This window comes from Dysidea avara, chromosome 8 (assembly GCF_963678975.1).
Source record: "Dysidea avara chromosome 8, odDysAvar1.4, whole genome shotgun sequence".
Lineage (NCBI taxonomy): Eukaryota > Metazoa > Porifera > Demospongiae > Dictyoceratida > Dysideidae > Dysidea > Dysidea avara.
Window position 1 is genome coordinate 22,815,035 of NC_089279.1, and position 22,638 is coordinate 22,837,672.

General features: G+C 37.8%; 1 protein-coding gene across 1 annotated transcript; it reads right to left on the reverse strand.

Moving 5' to 3' along the window:
* Positions 1-209: 209 nt before the first annotated feature.
* Positions 210-21,599, reverse strand: LOC136263144 (scavenger receptor cysteine-rich domain-containing group B protein-like). Its single transcript, XM_066057641.1, has 10 exons — positions 21,444-21,599; positions 13,799-14,122; positions 12,283-12,624; positions 10,469-10,792; positions 5,946-6,084; positions 5,697-5,890; positions 5,326-5,649; positions 4,419-4,584; positions 2,875-3,026; positions 210-803 (listed from the first exon to the last, which is right to left on the reverse strand). Exons 1-10 carry the CDS (start codon positions 21,580-21,582, stop codon positions 403-405), a joined length of 2,505 nt encoding a protein of 834 aa, XP_065913713.1. The 5' UTR covers positions 21,583-21,599; the 3' UTR covers positions 210-402.
* Positions 21,600-22,638: the final 1,039 nt, after the last annotated feature.

Here is a 22,638-nt window from a genome sequence, read left to right on the forward strand (position 1 = left end):
ATTAAACAAGTCTTTTGTGATGGACCTCCAGAATGGATGACACAATGTAGAACTGTTTTACTACTGAAAGAAATGAGGGTACCCAAACAAATTTGAAACCACAGGATCACATGTCTACAGTGTGAATTGTGACTGCATCATTATTTGATTAGTATGCATGTAAATTTTCCACTAAGCTCAGTATGGTAACTATCTCTCTTACACACATATTTATAAATTTTTACAGTTTTTTTTCTGAAAGGAATGATAATATGCATGCATGCATCATATCTCTGTACTGGCTTACAACAATTACTGCAGTCAATAGTATCTAATAAAACAACCTGAGTAAAACGTCCTGTTGTAAATCTAAACACAGTAATGAGACAGAAGGTTAATACATTGCAGTTACTAGTAAAACAATCACTGCACAACATCTTGAGTAGCAGGTGTCACTGGCAGAGCATCATTGGGAGCATAAACAGGAGATGGGTTTGTTGGAGTAAATTCAGGTAGCAACTCATCAGAAGTTGTAGTTTTGATAGTAGAGTCTTCAGCAAGTTGATTATAGCTAATAGCAGTGGGTTGAGGTTGTAGGGAATCTGATGATATTATATTGCCAGTCTCTTCGGCTATTACATCTTGATTTGTAACTCCATATGTACGGACCTTTCTTTTCACATAGTAGCGTCTCACACAGATACTACCAACAATCAGTAACGTGATAATTATAAATAGTAGAACAGCACCAACAGAAATACCAGCAATAGCTCCAACAGACAATGTGACACTGTCATCATAGTAGTAGTAGTAGTAGTAATTATCTAAAGAAACATTTATATTAGCAAAAGATTTAAAAACAATTTGACCTGCAGACCAAAACCACAACTCATTAGCATAGTTGTAAAAATTGTGACTAAACATTGAAGTAATAATGGCTGTTACTCACCACTGTTGTTACACTGTGCACACATATTTATATGGTGATCAACATACTTTATACATACGTATACTGGGAAGAGTGTCATACAGGCTACTCTCATGTGTCCCTGTATCAAACAGAGTTATGTTGTAACATCAAGTGGTCTGGTTTATGTATGAGAAGACACAAAATTACTAGAATTAGCTATTAGCACCATAGAAACTCATACTATCTACATGGTGGTTTCTATGTAGCTGAACTCTCTACAAGGTGACTTCTTCTAGCTGATCTCTCTACAGGGTGATTATTTTGTAGCTAAACTCTCTACATACAAAGCAACTTCTTCTAGCTGATCTCTCTACAGGATGATTTGTTTCTAGCTGATCTCTCTCAAGTCTGCAGGGTGACTTAATTCTAGCTGAACTCTACAGGGTGATCTGTTCATAGCTGAACTCTCTACAAGGTGACTTCTTTTAGCTGAACTCTCTACAGGGTGATCTTTATTAATTTAATTGATTAGTTAATTTGTTATTACTGAGCAGCCAGCACTGCTGATGTGCTACTGAGCAGCCAGCACTGCTGATGTGCTCAGGAAAAAAAAATCATACATATCAAGACTCACAGTAGTGATCAAGCACGAGGCCAAGAAGCACAAAGCGCGCGCCCATAAAACACGCGACCACTACTGTGAGTCATTTACATGAGGGATTGATTACACAATCTTTTAAAATCCGCATGGCGAAATCTCAGCCTTACTAAAAGATTCCGCCTTGAAACCAAGGGCATATTGGTACAGTAATGATACAGTTTACCCATTATCATCAGTAATACTGAGCTAAAACTCGAGGAATACACGAACAAATTGCTGAAAGTTGGACTGTTGCTTTCACTTGTGGGAATTTATTTTCGAAAAGCAATCGGACGTGGGAATTTATTTTCGAAGAGAAGGGCCTCTTCGAAATATCCGAAAATAAAAACCTTTCGAAAATTACCAGCTATATGGTAGACCTGAAGATAGTTAAACATTAGTACAACAAAATTATAGAGATATTATCCAAAATCCCTAATATGGCTTCTGTATATTTGTCCAAACTTGATCAACATCATTGCAGCCATTTATATGCAATCATATTTTGTGATTTTTATACCTTTAACCCTGTGGGCAATAATCATTTTCACATCTTAGCTGTCTCAATATAATACCATAAATCCAATGCTGAAAACATTTGTTGTAAAAATTTTTGACACAACATGTTTTTTTGACACATCATCAACATGCCATCTTGAAAAAAAGATGAAAATATATTATGGCAAAGGGAAAATACGAAACAAAATGCTGATGCCAAAATCATGCACACTCAAACAGAGATAGCTGCTACTGCTACTCTATATGCTGGATCAATCGGGGGCAGTGTAAAGTGACACCTTCATGGCAAGAAACTGATGGCGATATAAAGCTCTTTGTGATCGGATGATCTGAATCACAGTGCTGAAACTTAACAGAATTTACCATAACATTCCCTCCCTCATGGGTGGTAACAAAAATTGGTCAGTTGGACTTTCATCAATGCAGTCAGGAGCTTGTAAACGCCTTTGGTGCTTGCTTATAAGTGCAGCTGTCATCTCACACATCATGCACATCTTGCACAGCTGTCACAGGTACTAGTGAATTTGCTTAAAAGTGCAATAACAACAGAAGCCCACAAACCAGGTGTGAGGGTGGCCCATGTGGTTGGTGACATTTCAACACTATTAGTGGTATTCCATATAAGGTAAATTTGAATTTCAGTCACTGTTACTACACAGTTCATGGAAGTTTCATGCTCCTTTGCACCTTCGGTGCTTATAAGCTCCTGATGCAGTCAACAATGAAACTTTTTCGACAGTGAAATTTTCCTGATTTTCTAAGGAAAATGTTCACCAACAGGAGACGTTTACAACAATACACTTATTATTTCAATACAACAACTTACAGCAGTGGAGCCTAACATCATCAAAATGAGAGCAAGTAGAACAATTCTGTCCTATATAGCAGGAGCCTATGTAGGGTTCAAATCTACGACAACTGGTGTAACAAACAGCAAATGATGCATTTGAATTCTGGCATGGATGATTTTCTTCTCCACTATAAAATACATCAAAGTGAGGGTATTACATACCTACTTATTAAGTGATAATACTTTGTTCACATACTGTAGTGTTGTGGAGTTGCACTGGTGTAATGGTAACAAGACGATGTTATGCTACTTCTAAAAACCAGGTGACCATGCAGTTAATACCATCCCACTATGACTAAATAGGCAATTAATCAACCATGTATCTTATATTAATTCAGTTAGATACTGTAATCTAGCATATTTAGTTCATGAATTGTTTTTAATTTAATTGTTATGCACTGCTAAGGAAGTGTAACTCTAACACAGACACCTCAACTCTCACGCATTACATGTGAGACACATGTATTGGATTGTTGTCTCAGCATGGTTTTCCATCTCATGCATTGCAATTCTTGGAAATTCACTTCAGACATCTTGGCAAAGTACTAAAATTGTGCTATAATGGTTAACAATGAAGAGGCATAACTGAAAATAGCCAAAGAAGGTTGCAAATTTTGCAATTTTTATTGAAATTTTTCTACTAAGAGGAGGCCCCATGCATAAGTAAGCAAATCTCATTCATTGTAACTTCAGGCCTCACTCCAAGTGCACTTTCCAGGTTGAGGTCTCTGCTATCAAACCACTTTAAACCACAAATTACACACAGAAGTATCTTATCAACTGTTTTATATATAGTGTATCTATCGTGTTTTCTCATGCGAATTGTTTAGAGACAGCCTCCCTTCATTTTCGTTCGCGTAAGTACAGGAGACACTCCCTTTCTTTTATTTCTCTTCAAAGAGATTCATTATTTCTGGTAACCTACAAAGCCAGATATGTTGTTTTTTGGTTGTTTTATACCCATAATTTTATAGCCTGTTGTGAAAGACACTCATAACGTCTTCAGGAACTCACATTACCTGTTTTTAAAGCTGGCATGAATAAACCACCTCACGGCGAAAGCTTACATACCGGGAAAGTTTATATTGGTTCTGCGCACCCTTCATTTCACATAATGAAGGCTGCCTTTGACACAAAACTGTTTGCTCATGTGGGCAAAATGACATGGACACACACTTTTTCCAATACAATTAAAGTAACCTGGTGCACACCCCACAGCCGGCTTTCTGGCTGCTGGATTTGAAGGTTACAGGCTTCATTTCTTCAGTGGTATGGTGGTGTACCTATGTTTTCCGTCTCATGACATGTGTTTTGATATGATGTACTTGATTATGGCTTTATATAATGTCCTAATAAGGACTTTTAAGTTACTGTATGGTATACTTCTGTCATGTCAGAACTTCCCTGTTATAGTAGTGTTGCATGCTTCTTAACTGTACATGGTATGTGCACATTGCATTTCCCAAACACAATGTTTCACTGAAACCCAATACAAAAAATCAAATTTTCAGTTTGCTTACCATGTTGAAAAATCACCATAATCATAGCCTAGTTGTCTACAGGCAATTCTAGTAGCTGTATAATCAAATCCATGCCTGCACACTGTACCCCATGTGCCATTAGCAAGTTGGAACATCAATGTGCCCTGTGAACTACTACCATCATCAAGTCGCAAACTACCAGATGCTATTTAACACAAGAGAATACGTATTTATATGTGTGCATGGGTATGTTAATAGGGAATACACACAGATATTAATCTTAAAGAATAGGACAGACAAGTATATAGGCTAGTACCAATTATGCCAGAACATACAAAATAGGCTAGCAAAGCATGAAGCATTACATATGCCAGCATGCCTAGTTTTAAGCCTTAAATTATTATCCATGCAAAAACAGCTAAGCTGTAAAAAAGGGTACAGCCTTCAAAAACCTGGATGAAAAAGATGGCCATTATAAACATTGATTGGCATTGCAGCCATTTATTGGCCGCCACCTTGATTTTGCAATTTTTTTCACCCATGCAGGATTTTGAATCTGAAAAAAAGCAGAAATGTTTATGCCAGCCCAATGATGGGCTGGCTGTCTTGTGTTGCTACAACAACTTGGAGTCTTCTGTTGTTCCAGCTGCCTCAAACTACACTGTAGCAGTGTAGCTATGTACATAAAAACAATAAATATAAAGGGATTCACATTCACTTTAAACTTTTGACACTGTTTATGGCCTTCTCAAAAAGTGTCAATAGGCATTCAAAATTTTGAATGATTGACCATGACTACACTGCAACCTTAAGATACGTTAATTGCAACATTTTTACCTTGTGAAAGGGAAATTAATAAGCTAATACCCTTGTTAATATATTGAATTGCAAATGGATCTTAAAATGATTAATTAACAATTAAGTAGCTATGTCATTGACTACTTACTTCCACAAACTACACCAGCATCTTCATAATGGCTACAATCATGTGAGCCAAATTCATTACCATTACAATCGACAAGTTGAAGCTCTGACCCTGTACAGCGTAAATTATCTAACCAGATCTGTCCTGTTCCTGGCCCATAATAGGCACTTGTAGTGGTTGTAATATATTGAAGTCCCAATTGACGACAAGCAACAATTCCCTCATTTCTACTCCAGTAGTCATCGCACACAGTTCCCCATACATTATTGTGGCATACTTCCACCCGACCTTCATAACTATGGGCTCCATTGACAAGACGAATATCACCCTCAGTGCAAGACTCACCTGTAAAAACCAAAAATATTATAATATCTAAAGTTTTGATGACGCACTTGATCCATTGCAAGCAACAGCAGCAGAATTGTAATAACCACAATCAACATTTCCCCATCCATCATGGCTGCACTCAGATAAATAGCGATCTTCAGTAGTACACCGTACTTCATCCAACCAGAAAGCTGGGCTCCTTCTTGCATGTCTGTAAGCCTGGATAGCATCACCATATCCAAGTTGGTGGCACACAACACTATGTATGCACAAGTAAGACAAGAGTGTAAATCACTTATATACATAAATTCTACCTAGCATCCACTGAATCCCAGTTATCACTACAAACTGTTCCCCATCTTCCATCATAGTACACCTCCACACGACCTTCAAATGGGCCATTACCATATGTTAGACGAAGTGGAGCTTCTACAGCATGAGTAGCACTGGTGTCTATAGTACAGCATTATATGACAACATTGTATATTGTAACATTAGGATAATGAAACACTATCACTGTGTAAACACACGAATTTTTGATGGACAAAGTTATGCAGGTGTTGAGGTTGCTCATGTAGCTGTATGTGAAAATGGTTTCCCCACAAATTCTGTAACCATTAGGAAATAATAATATATTATGATATAATGGGTAGCCTGTGTGGAAACCATGTAATTACCAATTGTCCACAAACCTGCTGAAATATTTACAGAATGTCCACCCAGAAAGGAATTTTTTTAAGCAACATAAATTTTTGCTCTTTGTACTACTCTTTGTATATATACAATTAGTACCTCCAACCAAATAGGGAAAGTGGTTATTACAAATATTTAATGTGACTGAATTTTTATTATGATTGGATAGCTACATCAATACGCTACACATCCACACCACAGTCACACCACTGAGTTGCTTGGGCTGCTTTCCACAAGTGGATTTCTGTAGACATGTGCCAGTCACTGGGAATGCTCTGGCACCTTGGACTGCCACTGGCAAACTAGAACACATGGTTAGAGGCATGGACACTCTTCAGATGATTTCTACATGTATTCTTTCACTCTGAGTGGTGCAGGTGGTCTTTAGAGCCTGGTATTTAGGCTGGAGACTCTTATGACCTGCTCGGTCATTTTCTGTTGGTATACCATACCAATTTCCCACCCACCCACCCACCCAACCACCACCCATTGTGATGTATGTGCCTGTGTTACAGATACCATCAAGAAAAAAGTTGCTCAAAATCATGGTTATATTAGTAACTAGCTTGCTGTGGGTTAAACACTATGGTTAGCTGTGTTCACAGCGAAAATTTCAAATTTATTGCTTTTGGTCTTGTTGACTGAAATGTTCAACTTCACATATCTCACAATCTATTGATGTGTATATCTACATCAACAATTTTCCCAAATTAAACCACAAATTATAGTCATACACATGTAGATACAGTTGAACCTCTTTATACCAAATTTTTGCTGTATTTAACACAGACAAAGGAAAAATACTTATCACAACTAATATTTTTGTCTTGGAAGTTTTTCTAATAATTGTTCAATTCAATTTGGAGAGTCCTTTAAGAGAGTAGTAGAGATAGCTGTTTGTGATATTCTTTTTGTAAAAAAATCTTTGACTGATATGATGACCAACCTTCATGCAAAGCAGTTAAAATTTCTAAAATAATCATTTACGTATAATCAAGACACACGGTAGTGTGTCGTGCGGCCCAAGAAGCCGGCGTGCCACCCGTGAGTATATTAACAGGAAGAAAGAAAACGCAATTTTCACACCTATGTAGCTCTGTGATCCCTTATCCGATTGGAACCAAATTTGCTAGAGAGGTGCCGGCCAGCAAGGGGAGTCTACACACCAAATTTGAAGAAAATCGCTCCAGCCATTTCCGAGATACGATCGAACAAAATTTCGTTTTAATTTCTTCGTTTTTTTCTTCTTCATTTCGCACACTTCGCAAAATCCGCCATACAACACGAGTGCGTGCTCGGATTGGGCTGAAATTTGGCACACTTAAAGGGCTCATTAAGGCGGATCTCTGTACCGACTTTGGTAGGAATCCGATGAACATTCACGGAGTTATGACCGATTATTTGCGTAAAATAAGGTCGAAGGTCTGTCACGCCTACCCTACAGGGTAAACTCCTTTGAGGAGTCAGTTGAAAATTGCTATGTAGATGCCTTTTTATGGTTTTAAAGTAATCGGGATAAAGACCACGGAGATATGACACAAAACCCGACCTGTGTCAAAATTACGCGATCGATTTTTATGAATAAAAAAACTATTAGAGTAAGCGATCTAGTAATCATAATCATATACTCATATACTCATATATACTCCGACAATAGATCGCTTACTCTAGTTTTCGTGTCTATCAGGCAAACCGCTTAGAGCAATGAGCTGAAAATCCGTATGTAGCTGGAATAATCATCATAGAAAGTACTTGCAGTAGTACAGAAGAATCGGATTACAAACCACTGAGTTATGATTCGAAAGGCAACTACGTGTAGCAAATGCGAGATCGAGATACTCTAATAGAACAGTCACCCTAATAAAGCATTCAGCTGCATTTATAATTTACTCAATTATATTACATTACAAGTTATTCTGTAGGGAATTCAGCTACAAACAAGTCACCCTGTAGTCAGATCAGCCAGAAGAAGGTACCTAATAGAGAGTTCAGCTATAAAGAAACCATCATGTAGAGAGTTCAGCTCAAACAAATTGCCCTGTAGAGAGATCAGCTAGAAGACGTTACCTTATAGAGAGTTCAGTTACAAAGAAACAATCATGCAAAGTGTTCAGCTGCAAACAAATCACCCAGAAGAAAGTTCCGCTATGAACAGATCACACTGTAGAGAGTTCAGTTAGAAACAAGTCATCTTGTAGAGAGATCAGCTAGAAGAAGTCACCTTGTAGAGAGTTCAGCTACAAAGAAACCACCATGTAAGAGAGTTCAGCTGCAAACGAATCACCTGTAGAGAGTTCAGCTAGGAACAAGTCACCCTGTACAGAGATCAGCTAGAAACAAGTCACCCCGTAGAGAATTCAGCTACAAACAAATCACCCTGTAGAAAGATCAGCTAGAAGAAGTTACCTTGTAGAGAGTTCAGCTACAAACAAATCTCCCTGTAGAGAGATCAGCTAGAAGAAGTTACCTTGTAGAGAGTTCAGTTACAAAGAAACAATCATGCAAAGTGTTCAGCTGCAAACAAATCACCCAGTAGAAAGTTCCGCTATGAACAGATCACACTGTAGAGAGTTCAGTTAGAAACAAGTCATCTTGTAGAGAGATCAGCTAGAAGAAGTTACCTTGTAGAGAGTTCAGCTACAACGAAACCACCATGCAGAGAGTTCAGCTGCAAACAAATCACCCTGTAGAAAGTTCAGCTATAAATAGATCACCCTGTTGAGAGTTCAGTTAGAAACAAGTCATCCTGTAGAGAGATCATCTAGAAGTATCACCTTGTAGAGAGTTCAGCTACAAACAAATCACCTGTAGAGAGTTCAGCTACAAACAGATCACCCTGTAGAGAGATCAGCTAGAAGAAGTCACCTTGTAGAGAGTTCAGCTATAAAGAAACCACCATGTAGAGAATTCAGCTGCAAACAAACACCCTGTAGAGAACTCAGCTACAAACAAATCGTACTATAGAAAGATCAGCTAGAAGAAGTTACCTTGTAGGGATTTCAGCTACAAACAAATCACCCTGTAGAGAGTTCAGCTGCAAAGAAATCATCATGTAGAGAGTTCAGCTGCAAACAAATCATCCTGTAGAGAGTTCAGCTATGAAAAGATCACCCTGTAGAGAGTTCAGCTAGAAGAAGTCACCTTTTAGAGAGTTCAACTACAAAGCAACCACCATGTAGAGAGTTCAGCTGCAAACACATCGCCCTGTAGAGAATTCAGCTACAAACAAATCGCTCTGTAGAGAGACCAGCTAGAAACAAGTCACCCTGTAGACAGATCAGCTAGAAGAAGTTACCTTGTAGAGAGTTCAGCTGCATACAAATCACCTGCATACAAATCACCCTGTAGAGAATTCAGCTACAAACAAATAACCCTGCAGAGAGTTCAGCTAGAGTCAAGTCACCCTGTAGAGAGAATCCTGTAAAGAGTTCATCTACGTACAAGCAGATCACCCTGTAGAGAGTTCAGCTACATTTCAAGTCACCCAGTAGAGAGATCAGCTGCAAATTATCCTGTGGGGATTAATTGGCATGTAATAAATATATGCTCTCTTTTTATATTATGAACTCTTGATATATGCATTATATATATATATAATTTGTACATTTACTGATAAAATCAGAATCAGTTAAAGTATTTATAAAATCTGCTTCATCTTTCTCTTTTTCCTGTGGTAAAGAAAAATATATAGGTTAAAAAGCCCCAAAGCTGGCCATAGGCCGGCTTTGGGGTATACAAATACAAAAAGAAGTGAAATCTAATCAAAAACAGCCAAGCTGTAAAAAAAGGAGTGCGGCCCTTGAAAAGGCTATGGTGAAAAAAGATGTGAAATCCAAGGTGGCGGCCAAGAAATGGCTTTGATGGTAGGTTAATGGTAAAAATTTTAATAACGACAATTCAGGTGAATTTGGTGCCGCTTGGTCAATTGGCACAAAATTCACCTGAATTGTCGTTATTAAAATTTTTACTATTAACCTACCATCACAGCCATTTCTTGGCCACCACCTTGGATTTCACATCTTTTTTCACCATAGCCTTTTCAAGGTCCGCACTCCTTTTTTTACAGCTTGGTTGTTTTTGATTAGATATAAACTTACATGAAGATCACTAAAGTTTATTGTTTAAGTGTTACTTATATACTTACTATCACAACGTAATCCTGCTACTTGACCACAACGGTATGAATCAAATCCACTATGAGTACAGTTGGTCAGTACAGTCTCAGATCCTGAACACTGTACACTACTTAGCCAGATCTTTCCTGATCCTTGTCCATGGAAGTAATTATGTTTACTGATTGTTAGAAACGCAAGTCCCAGTTGATGACAAGCTACTATTCCATCATTTCTATTCCAAGAATCACCACAGATAGATCCCCATACATTAAGGTGACATATTTCTACAAGGTTCCCATAGTTATCTGCACTCTCCACAAGACGAACATCACCCTCAACACAGCTTGTTTCATCTGTAATGAAAAATCACATGTTTAAAGTGGTTTACTTATAAATCACAGAGCCTATATTTTAAATTGAAAGACCTATATATGAATCTAAATATGCACATAAAAATCCTTGCATTTATGTATTATAACTGCACAGTAAGGTTTGTGCTTTCTCATGAATAACAGCAACCAGCTTCATAGCAATGATTAGATACCTATAATAGCACCCCAATTTGCTTTCAATGTGTGACCTGAAGTGCTTCCAATAAGTTTTCAATTAGCAGATACTCAAATATTTGACTGATTAACTATAGCTACATAACTAAATGTCTGACAAATGAACATGACTCAATAATGGCTAATGTTACAGACTCATTTTTTCACTGTTAGATGTTGCTTGAACCCACATATGCCTTTTGGCATACCATAGTAAGTATACAATGCACGCATCACAGACATGCTTGCATTGCAAAGATGTTGGTTTGCTAATGCTAAAAGTAAGTCAATGGGTTCATATAAAATAAGAATAATAAGTTTTGATGCTAGGAAAACTTCATGTATTACTCTCTCTCTCTCTGTGTTATGCAATAGGCAGAAATGATGAATGACAACTGTCAAAATGCTGCCTCTAAAAACTACACTAAAAGCATTCTAAGGGGGAAATAAGTACCTTTATGGAAGAATCTTTGTGTATAAACAATATAGTGTTAAACCTACAATAGACAGTCATCTATATAACCAGTGGTGATTCTAGACCTGACCTATGTACAAGGTGTTTTCAGACCCTGACCCCCACCCCCAGACCCCCTGAAATTCTGTGTTATATTACAGCCATACAACAATAGTCATGCTGTGCGCTACTTGGCCCCAGACTTGTAAATGTATTCAATATTTGCAATATTATTGTAATACTTTAATAGAGCACACATTTTTGGGACATAATTCTAGCACAAAATCTAAAACAACAAAACTTCCAGCAGTTCAGGTGCAACTAAATTGCAGGACTAATTCTCAACAAAGCAAAACTGACTATGGACAATATCTGTAATGACATTAATTTTTCTGACGTCACAGAACAAAATGGTCATGCTAGTGTGAGGGACTTCGTACATGGAAGTATTGGGCTAGATAGTGTAGTGTTTATAAGTTTGAAAAATGGAAAAGGTGAGGCATGTAGAATTTAATGTAAAATAAATAAGCCTAATTGTGTCCAATTTAAAATTTGTGGTCTGCTTTCCTTGTTGGAGTGCATTTTGCATCATCGTGATACGTGTACTACTTCTTACCTTTATTATCTCCTGGTTCCATGTGTAAAAAACTACAGGCAACATTCATTTCGAGCACTGTGTGCCAAAATCTCTAAAGCCCCCATACTAACATGGCTATTTTGTCAATTATGACATCAAATTTCATCATTGTGGATATCGTCCATTGGCAGACTAAGTGTCCGTAACTACTACAACAACACATCAATACAGTGAATTTATCTGATAGTGACAACAGCATCCACTTACTGTTGCAAACTAAACCAGCATCTTCATGATGACCACAATCATGTGATCCAAATCCATTATGAGTGCAGTCAATTAGTTGAGACTCTGATCCTGTACATGATAAATTCTCCAACCAGATTTGTCTTCTTCCTTGTCCATAATATGCATTGGTAGTGACTGACACATATGAAAGTCCCAGTTGACGACAAGCAACAATACCATCATTTGGACTCCAGGAGTTATCACAGACAGTTCCCCATTCCTTACTATGGCAAATTTCAACACGTCCTTCAAAATTATCTGGACCATTTACAAGATGAATCTCTCCCTCAGTGCAGTTTGTTATAGCTGGCTGTGGGTCAGCTAAAAATCAAATTTATTAGCTTTATATGTACACTTTTCAACTTCACTGGCACATGGAATATACAGTACTATCATGCTGTACGATACATAGCTACACCTGTAACTATATAGCTCTGTCCAATCATGTGGGATCAAGTCACCACTGTGTCTGGGATTTTTTCTGCATTCTTCACAGTTAGATACATGTGTCTGACTCCCTGTATTTACAGGCCTAGTCTTCTCACAGGTCCCTAGTATATATATTACACTTAGAGCATGCACTTATTCTAATAGATTGTATCATTATGTAGCCTATGTCAGTAGCTGTTGACCAAAATATGCTTTAATAGGACAGTCAGATATGCACTTGTAGAAATTTCTAATTTTCAAATAATTCTTCCTCTTCAAAAATTTATTCTATAGGTTTGAAAATAAATTTCCACACCTTGCCCTATTATTTGTCAACTGTGTTGTGGCCATGTTTACCTATGATATCCCAGTCCATTTTGATTCTTCACCCAGTGCTCCCTACCCTCCACCCTTATGAGGCTGCAAACTATGTACTACTTACATATCACAAACTGTATAAATGCAAACAAGTTTAGCCTTGGCTCAGTGGTCACAATTTAGGTCAACACACATTCTCTCCAAGTTTAAGTATACCTACATTATCAGTTTTGCAATAGTTAAGCAGTATTGTTATATCCCAATAACTGGTAAACATGTGACCTAAAATAGCCATCATTATATTGATGTTGTCTGCCACTAGTTATAGCTATTCTAGTGGAGATAAGAGCTGGTAGCTGATGATGAGAATTAGACTTACTAGAGGAGTTGGGTTATTACAGGAATAGTCAGCATCTGTCAAGCACACATTTATCCCTATTGTTACCGATATGAAGTCCCATTTATTCAAAATTCACTTGCTTGAAACACGCATCCTTCCAAATTTAAAATTTAGCCTTCAAAATTTAGATTTTTATACCACTTCAGCAAAACCTTCTGTTTCAAAAACTAACTATACAGTATCATTACAGTCCTGTTAATTAGAATTTGGACAATTAACATTCTACTGTATAACATCATCTTTGTGGAATCATACATTTCTTCAGACATGCACAAACATGTGCACAATAATTATGAAGCAAGAATTTTTAAGCATTAGAAAATGACTCCCGAGAATTCTTCTGCTTACCTTCACAAATCACACCTGCATCTTCATAATGGCCACAGTCGTGTACACCAAATCCATCATGGCGACAATCAACTAGTCTAGTCTCTGATCCTAAGCAAGACAAACTATCCAACCAAATCTGTCCTCTTCCTTGTCCAAAATAGGCATTACTGACAACACCAACAAATCTCAATCCCAGTTGACGACAAGTTACTCTTCCGTCATTAATACTCCAGTGATCATCACACACAGTTCCCCATACATTATTGTGACACACTTCCACCCGTCCTTGATAATCATCTGCGCCATCAATGAGATGAATATCACCCTCAGTGCAGGCTTTCACTGCAAAGTAAAATGTGCTAGTTTTATGAAATTGTATTATACAGCGAATATGGTATTACTGTATAGTAGGAATCACAAATATTTATGCTATCATGCCATGATGTGATACTTGAAAACCATTTCCTTCAGGATGACTTAACAGTTGGTTATAATAGGTATAATCAAGCCCTAACATACCCCAATAAAACACTTCTGAGTTTCTACAGATTTTAGATTTTTTTATTAAATAATCATTTATATTAAATAACTGAATGGTGCCTTCAACTATGCATAACTCAGGCAACAGTGGAGATTTTTCTTCAATGTTCAACATCGCTTACACCTAAGACATGCCTTAGTGTCCACCAATGCAGCTACAATACATGCATCATACTTTATTCTCCTATGCATCTCTCCACTACCATGTAGGTGGTATTTCGTGTTGTGCTGGTTATCACGAGAATCAACAATAATTCCACAGTAAGTGGATTGGTTGCAGAGATCCTTCTCACATTATTCTTCAATTGTAATGTTGTACATCGGGCAGATATATAGCTCCGTCATGGATGGAGCAATTTTTAAAGTAGAGTTGCATGTCTGCCTAATGTGGATGCATCCTAATACATTATACTTATCAGATGAAGCAAGACTACTACTTGAGCTGCTTTTGCACAACACCATTAAATTCTTTGGTATGCATAAGGTATAGCTAGTTACAGTGGTACCTCCCTTATCCGGACTTCTATTATCCAGACACCTCCATTGTCTGGGAAGCCCAAATTGGTTATGTAGATTGCAGTGTATTGACCATAATGAAGTTTGGATTAGATGAAAGCGCAAGGAGGGAGCCTAAAGGTTGCTGTTTACCTGTTAGGTGGCTTGTTCATTCTACTAATAATAATTACCACTTGGCTGCTAGGTGATAATGGACTTTTACAGCCTAGGGGGGTGACCATGAATGCTCAGTATAGTGACTCCCCCTCTGCCCTCTGAACTGCATGGCATAACCTTAGGCTAATAGCAATAATAACATTACTTATATTTAAGTTTAGTCACTTCAGCATAATAGCATGTTATTCTTGATTACGGACATTTCTGACATACGGACAGTGGCATGTGCCAGACTGTCTGGATAAGAGAGGTTCAACTGTATATGTGACCTAATTTTAGAAAACCGTCAATATCTGCACAATTTTCAAAATGCATTTTATTTGTTCTTTGTTTTCTACAGCGACAGAGGTATGGACTAGCTAAGTTTCAGCTTCATAAGTTAAGCAGCATTGCAAATACAGCATTAGACAGCCGGACGAGCAAATAAATTTATATGTACAGAAGCTATCGAGAAAAGAATCTACAGGCGCTCATCATAACTTACTGATACAACGGCATATGGAATTGCATCTTGGCTCATTGTGTTCACCATGAATTGGTGCATCCACCAAGGTATAGGTTTTGCCTCAGGCATGCTTTTGTGTTTGAAAAGGAAGGCAAATTCACTGAAAAACAATCGTCGGTAAATTCTTTCGTCACCGCAATGTAAACAAATGTATGTAACTTTGAAATCCTTCCGTGTATGAAGATGAAACAAAGATTTTTGTACTCCCTATGAACAGGCGAAATGATGATGCCCAGGATTTGTCCGTTGGAGGCTTAATTCGCCCACCAGTGAGGCAATAATAACTTGCATAATTTTTTTTTTGCAGCTTGCATTTTTTACCTGTAGTTTTTAAATGCGTTTTATTACAAAAGTACTATTGTGCGTATATTGACGGTTTTCCAAAATTCGGTCACATATACTGCCACCATGAAAAATGTGGATGATTCCCATTTACAAACATAGGGAAACCATTGCACTACTGTGAATCAACACCTTGGGCTGTCAACAAAAAGAAATGGGACGGACAAAGGTAAGTCCATGATGTGTGCATTGTGGTATGCCAAAAGGCACGTCTCAGGATGAAGTGACACCGAACAGTAAAAAATCAACCTGTAGCCTTAGTCATTATCAAGTTATGCTTGAAGGCATTAGATAGTCAGTCAGTCAATCAGTTAGGCAACAGAAAATTCACTAAATAATTTTTTTAAAAATTGTAATAACATTATGGAAGAATTTCAGGCCATACTGAAGGCACTTTTGAGCTTGGTATACCTAACCAATACTGCCAAGGCACCATGACAGTATTGTGAGGCTGGTTTTAGAATGATAGTTTTGGCCAGAAAAGCCCAAACTTTCATGATCCCTAATATACAATACTACTGTACTATATGATAATGCTATCTTCTCAGCATGGATGTGGTCGATAACAGCAATAATCAACTTAAAGGGGTGAGAAATGTGAGAAAAATTAATCAAGTTTGCTCAAAAATTGGTATAACTGCCTTTTCAGGGTGCCCATTGGCGTTTATTGCAGAAAATGTGTTGTGATCATTCAGGCTACTGTATATCGATCCATATTAGGTATCTCTAGAACATTTACTATATGATGTGCACTATATAGGAATAGTAGATGAAAAGTATGTATAACACCTCGGGGTTACTCTATTTTCCCTTAACAACAACTCTCTATTATTTTCAAAAGAGGGGAGGACTATTGCATGAGCACGCACATGACATCACCTGCATACATACATACACACCCCACAGTAGGTGACTTTAATACAAAATATAACTAAGTAAATGTGACTGGATTTTGGAAAATCACCCTTATGGGTGCATTGTTGATTCAGAGAAAAACGTATTTTAATAATTTAAAGCTTTGTTACTCACCAGCCTTGGCAGCTACACGTTTGGATTTTTCAGCAAAGATGGAGCAATTCACAACCTTTAAGAGCAGCTAGTGGCCACGGTAATCCCTGTAGAGTTTCCTGCCATTTTAGATAGGTTTTTTCACCAGTGTTGCTGTATCACGAGTCCTCAAAAAGGGGTAGGGGTGGCGGAGCAGGCAAGAGGTAGACTACAAAATGGACGAGAATGGTAAATGAAGGTACCAGACCACAGAACAGCCTGTCAGAGGCAGGGAATAGACTGAGATCTCACAAAACAGACATACATAACACATTCAGCTCCCTGCTCATCTGTCCAGAGTGCATGAACCCCCCAAAGCACTTCCCTATGGTTCACAGACCTGTACAGATGTCTGAGGTGGTTATGCAGGCCGCCAGAGAATGGTCTACCGAAAGCAGACCCGACAAGTTGAAAGCAAGTTTGATATGGATATTGTTAGCCTGATAGTGCAGCAACTTCATGCTGATGTTATCTCACTTTTGCCTTTTGCACCCATATGGTTGATTTTGCTAAATCTGGTCACAAATATGGTACTATCATTAATTTTTATATTATACATGCTTGATATGTAGCTATATAGATTGTGTAATATGAGCTGATGTGTACATGACATAGCTATGTCTTACATACATAGATCCATTAATTTCCATGTCAGCTTCCTGCCCTACTGTGGACCATGCAAGTATTTAGTTAGGGCATGACTAATGCACAAATGAGAATAATTTGTTTTACTATGTGCCATCTATTTTATTGATCACAATGATGCTGCTTAAGTTAGTTATACAATTCCTCCATTAGGCTAGCACCTATTTTATCAAACATGCACAAATAATTTAGAAATATATGAACAAGTTTAAGGAAAAATTTTAAGTTCGATTAGGGATCATGGAAAAAAATAGGGAAACAAGGGAGGTCACCTACACCTGCAGATATACTAGCGAACATTTAATCCCTAATTCAGTCTATACCCAAGACGAAGACTGAATTAGGGATTAAATGTTCACTAGTATATCTGCAGGTATAGGCGACCTCCCTTGTTTCCCTACTTTTTTCTATGATCCCTAATCGAACTTAATTTTTCCTTAAACTTGTTTGTTTACTTTTTTTGTAACATTATTATGACTGGTGAACCCACGCATACCGCATCAAAAGAAAGGATGGTACCAGAATTAATGTTTTCATCTGAACACGCGCCCCAGCTATCAAAAACTGCTTCGAAGGTGCAGTGGCCATTACGCTTCGCTTTTCAGCTATGTTCAGCCCGTTACACAGCACTACAGATGAAAAACAGTAGAAGAAGTGCCTCTGCAGTCACCACGAAAATACGACAATTCACACGCCCCCAACTATCAATTACTACCTCAGTGCAGCAGCCATTACGCTTCACTTTCAGCAATGTTCAGCCCGTTACACAGAAGAACAGTGTTAGAAAAACATTGAAGAACAGTGTTAGAAAATCATCTCTGCAATGACCATGGAAAATACAGATGATTCCCGTTTACAAACGTACTGTAGGGAAGCATGCATCACGCTACCGCGAATTGACACCTTGAGCTGTCAGCAAAAAGAAATAGGACACAAAGGAGGACAAAGGTAACTCCATGATGCATGCATTGTACATACTGCGGTATGCCAAAAGGCACATCTTGGGACGAAGCAACGTCAAACAGTGAAAAATCCAAGCCCATAGCCTTAGCCATTATCGAGTTACGCTTGCCTGCCTGATAGGCAGGCAGTTAGTTAGTAGAAAATTCCATTGAATATTTTTTTTTAATTTCATAATAATAATTTTATTGGAAGCCTTTAGGATTGTACTGAAGGCACTTTTGGGCTTGGTTAAACCTAACCAATACTGCCAAGGTGTCAGGATGTGAAGCTAGTTTTTGGGTGAATTTTATGGCTAGGAAAGCCCAAATCTCCATGATCCCTAATATACAGTACTACCATACTGTATGATAGTCATGTTTATATCCAAACAACCATAATACCATCTGGTACAAACTGAGCTAAATTCAACTAACAAGTGAAGGACACAACTGCACATAGTCTATAAGATTATTCCTTTCATGGATGTTTTAGAGCAATATCTTACAGAACCTTTTGAGAGAGAGCACAACAATCATATATAGGTGGTGTTGGATATAAAACTTGCTGATATCAAAAAACTTTTAGAGACACTCATTCCCAATAGTGTACAAATTCTGTTTGTCTATGCAGTTTGAAAATAAAGTCTTATTTGGCTAGCATAAACACTTGGTCTCTGTATGTATGGCACATCTAACATGGATATTATTGCTTAGATCAACAGTGTTAACCTAGCAGCTGCATATGTATGTAGTTCTAACAAATTCAATCCTTTGAATGTGATCATTGTTAGTTTTCACATTACCACAAACATCCAAATTAACTAGAATTGTAAGGCTTTGGTTCAATATGTGCCAGCCTAAGCATTAGAAATCTTGTGGTTCTACAAATTCTGACACGTGAAACCCTTCTCAAGTACCAGCAGTTTGATTGAAAAGGCAAGGAAGAAGTACTTGAAGTACACTGCAAACACATGATGTTGCTGCAATGTGAAAAAAAGCAGATGATGCAAAACAATTCATTGGTTGAACAAAAAGATGCTCATGTTCACATGCCTATATAAATTGAAGTTTGTGTTAGATAAAATATGATATTTTTTCTCCTAAAGACTCATGCTAATAATACATGGCTGTTTAATGCTGTGAAACGGGCTGAATTTAAAAAAGCAAAGTCTTATCCAAGTCAGTAATTGACAGTTGGGGCATGCGAATCGTCTGTATTTATAGTGGTGACTGGTTTGATTGCAGAGGGTCCTCTTCATTTGCAGCACTGTCATTCATTGGAAAATTCAGTTAAATGGAGAAAAAACAATAGAAGTATAAATTATGCTTTTAGTTTATAAGGCCATTCTGAAGGCATGTTTGGTTTTTGATAATGGCTAACCAACACTACCAAACTTTGTGAAGGAAAAGTGAGGTTGGGTTTGGGTGATATATTTGATTAGGTATAAGCCCAAACTAGAATAGCAATTTTTACTATCTGGATATCCTGAACTAAACCTTTCCAGATATTTATTATTTTAATATTAACTTTTGTCATGTTTTTACAGCAAAATAATGATGATGTCACTATCTGTAGGATAGTTGTTGCCAACAGACCATTGGTGTTTTCACTTTTCACCATAACATATTTTTCTGTTTGCTATATATACTCATAATTTAGATCAGAAGTAAACATAGCATTCGTATATACAATGATTGGGATTACAGTATAATATTAGTACAAAAGCTTTGTATATCAAAGAAAATCATAATGAAATAATCCAAATCATCATGATCAGTACTACTGTACTACTGTACTGCATGCATATGATTATGGCATTGTTGAACAAGTGAATTTAGTATAACCTGCATTTTGTCAATAAGGTATACCATACCAGTTGCTTACTACTGTCATAACTTGATACTGCTACTGCTATGGCATGCAACATTTCTAAAACAAAGTAGGGTATGATTGATTGATTTTTAGTTTAATAACCTCACAGTAGATGGCAAAAGCCATTCTTCCCTACCGGCTAGAGCACACACACAACAATAAACACGGTATAAAACACAACTACTAGACAACCATGTTGAGCTTGGTTTCTGCATGACTACTAAGTAGTCATGCACAGACCAAGCTAAGATGATTATCTTATAAACAGTCAATTGTAAATTAGGAGATGGGACATCAAACATAGTGACCACAAATATATTGCCAATATCAGCACCTTTGTTGCCACATGCGTACTTCTCAATTAGGGCTAAAACAGAAAGACACAAAGCCAGTATGAGCACTAGTGACAGGACCTTAATTAGAAAGTTACACAAATTTATAGTAATTTTATAAGTACCATTTTTGTAGCAGTCACATGTGAGCTTAGCTATCACTACCAGATACAGTGCATGAAATTGCCATGAAAATAACCATGAAATACACATGAAAATACCTATGGTTTATCCCATGAATTTTAACGTTTCATGGGTACTGCACCCATGAAATCTCTGCAATTCCATGAATTTACCATGATAATCTGGAGACGCATTTCATGGCCCATGAAACAACCCATGCTATACCATGAATGAATTTCATGGTACATTTCATAGGGGTGATTTAACATTTCATGGAAAAAACATAGACGTTTCATGTTATACTTCTCTGGTAGTGATATGAGCTTGCGACCATGTGGATACAATAACTCATGGATACAATAACTCATGCAGGTAGGAATGGCTGAACCATGAAAACAAAAATTAATACAAAGGGTGGCGGATCATAGCTAACTAGATGGATAAATAGCTCTAACAGGGTGACGAGGTTCTGGACAGTCCGGTCGATGGTCGGAATTTCGATATGATATTGAGGGTCATCGATCCCCAGTATTTCGATAACACAAAATCGAACTACCAGAAGGACAGGCCAGAAATAAACTGAACGCAACAAGTTATTATTAAAAGACACACGCATAAAATATAGCTAGCTAGTTATCGCTACCTGCTAAAATCGCCGCAGAAGTGAAAACAAAAATGTTCATCCAGAGCTTCTTCATCGTAGCGTCTACGTATGTGGCGGACGAGTTGCCAGAGGGGATCTTTTTCGTGGGAGAGTTATGCGAGGCTTCCTGTGTACACATGTTTATGTAAATATAGGCTTCCTGTGTGCGCGAAACGATACCGTATATAGTCTAGCCTAGCCTAAATAGCTATTTCGAGAGGCAAATTTTTCGAGATTGAGAAATAAAATTTCCGCGAATTTGCAAACACTCCCGAAATGTATTAGACTATGTGGAGGTCTAAATATTTCAAGGGTAAAATTTTCGTAGAAAACACCCAAAACCGCGAAGTAAGCGAAAAAATTTCCACCTCGAAATATTGTGGTAGATCTCCCACTCCTGCAGTCGTGCTAGTCTCGCGTGCCAGACGGTTTGTGTGGGGGCGGCAAATAAACCGTCTGGTCACTGTTGCACACATTCCGGGACCACTGCCGGAATGTTGGCAGAGCCAATCAGATCGCTTCGCGGACTCTGTGACGAAACAAACACCAATAATTCAAATTCTTAGTGTAATAAAGAACTGAATCTCGGCTACACAGATTACTTTTTCGAAAGTTTAACAACGCCATGGGTTTAGGATCTTTGTTTCTCTAGTACAGGGCTCTTAAAAGCGTTGGTATAAGAACGATTATGGTTCACTACGGATTTGTGAAATGGCGGAATTGTAGAGGAAGACGTTCAGCAACGTTTCGAATACGTCACCAGGACAATACCAGTACAATTATCGTCTTAGTCTGCTCACAGAAGTGATTGGAACGATTATTACATCATCCTTGGCGCAAAACAATACCGTGATGTAATCTAATTGCATTCCAGTGAGTTCACGGAAAGTGTGCAACAGTGACCAGACGGTTTATTTGCCGCCCCCACACAAACCGTCTGGCACGCGAGACTACAGTCGTGCCAGCATAAATTATGGTGCCAGTCATCGGGTGGCACTTATCAATTAGAGATTAGGCCACTCCAAATAAATTCTCTGTTTCCCGTCCACCACCTGCATCTGGTTACTGCCAACTCTAAATATTCCATTATTCCGTATTCTTCCATTTCTTTCCGGTTATTCTTGCATACTGATAGGTTCAGTAAAAGCTATCTTGAAACAGCCGGTGTCAGCTCACATGTCAGCAGTGCTATCAA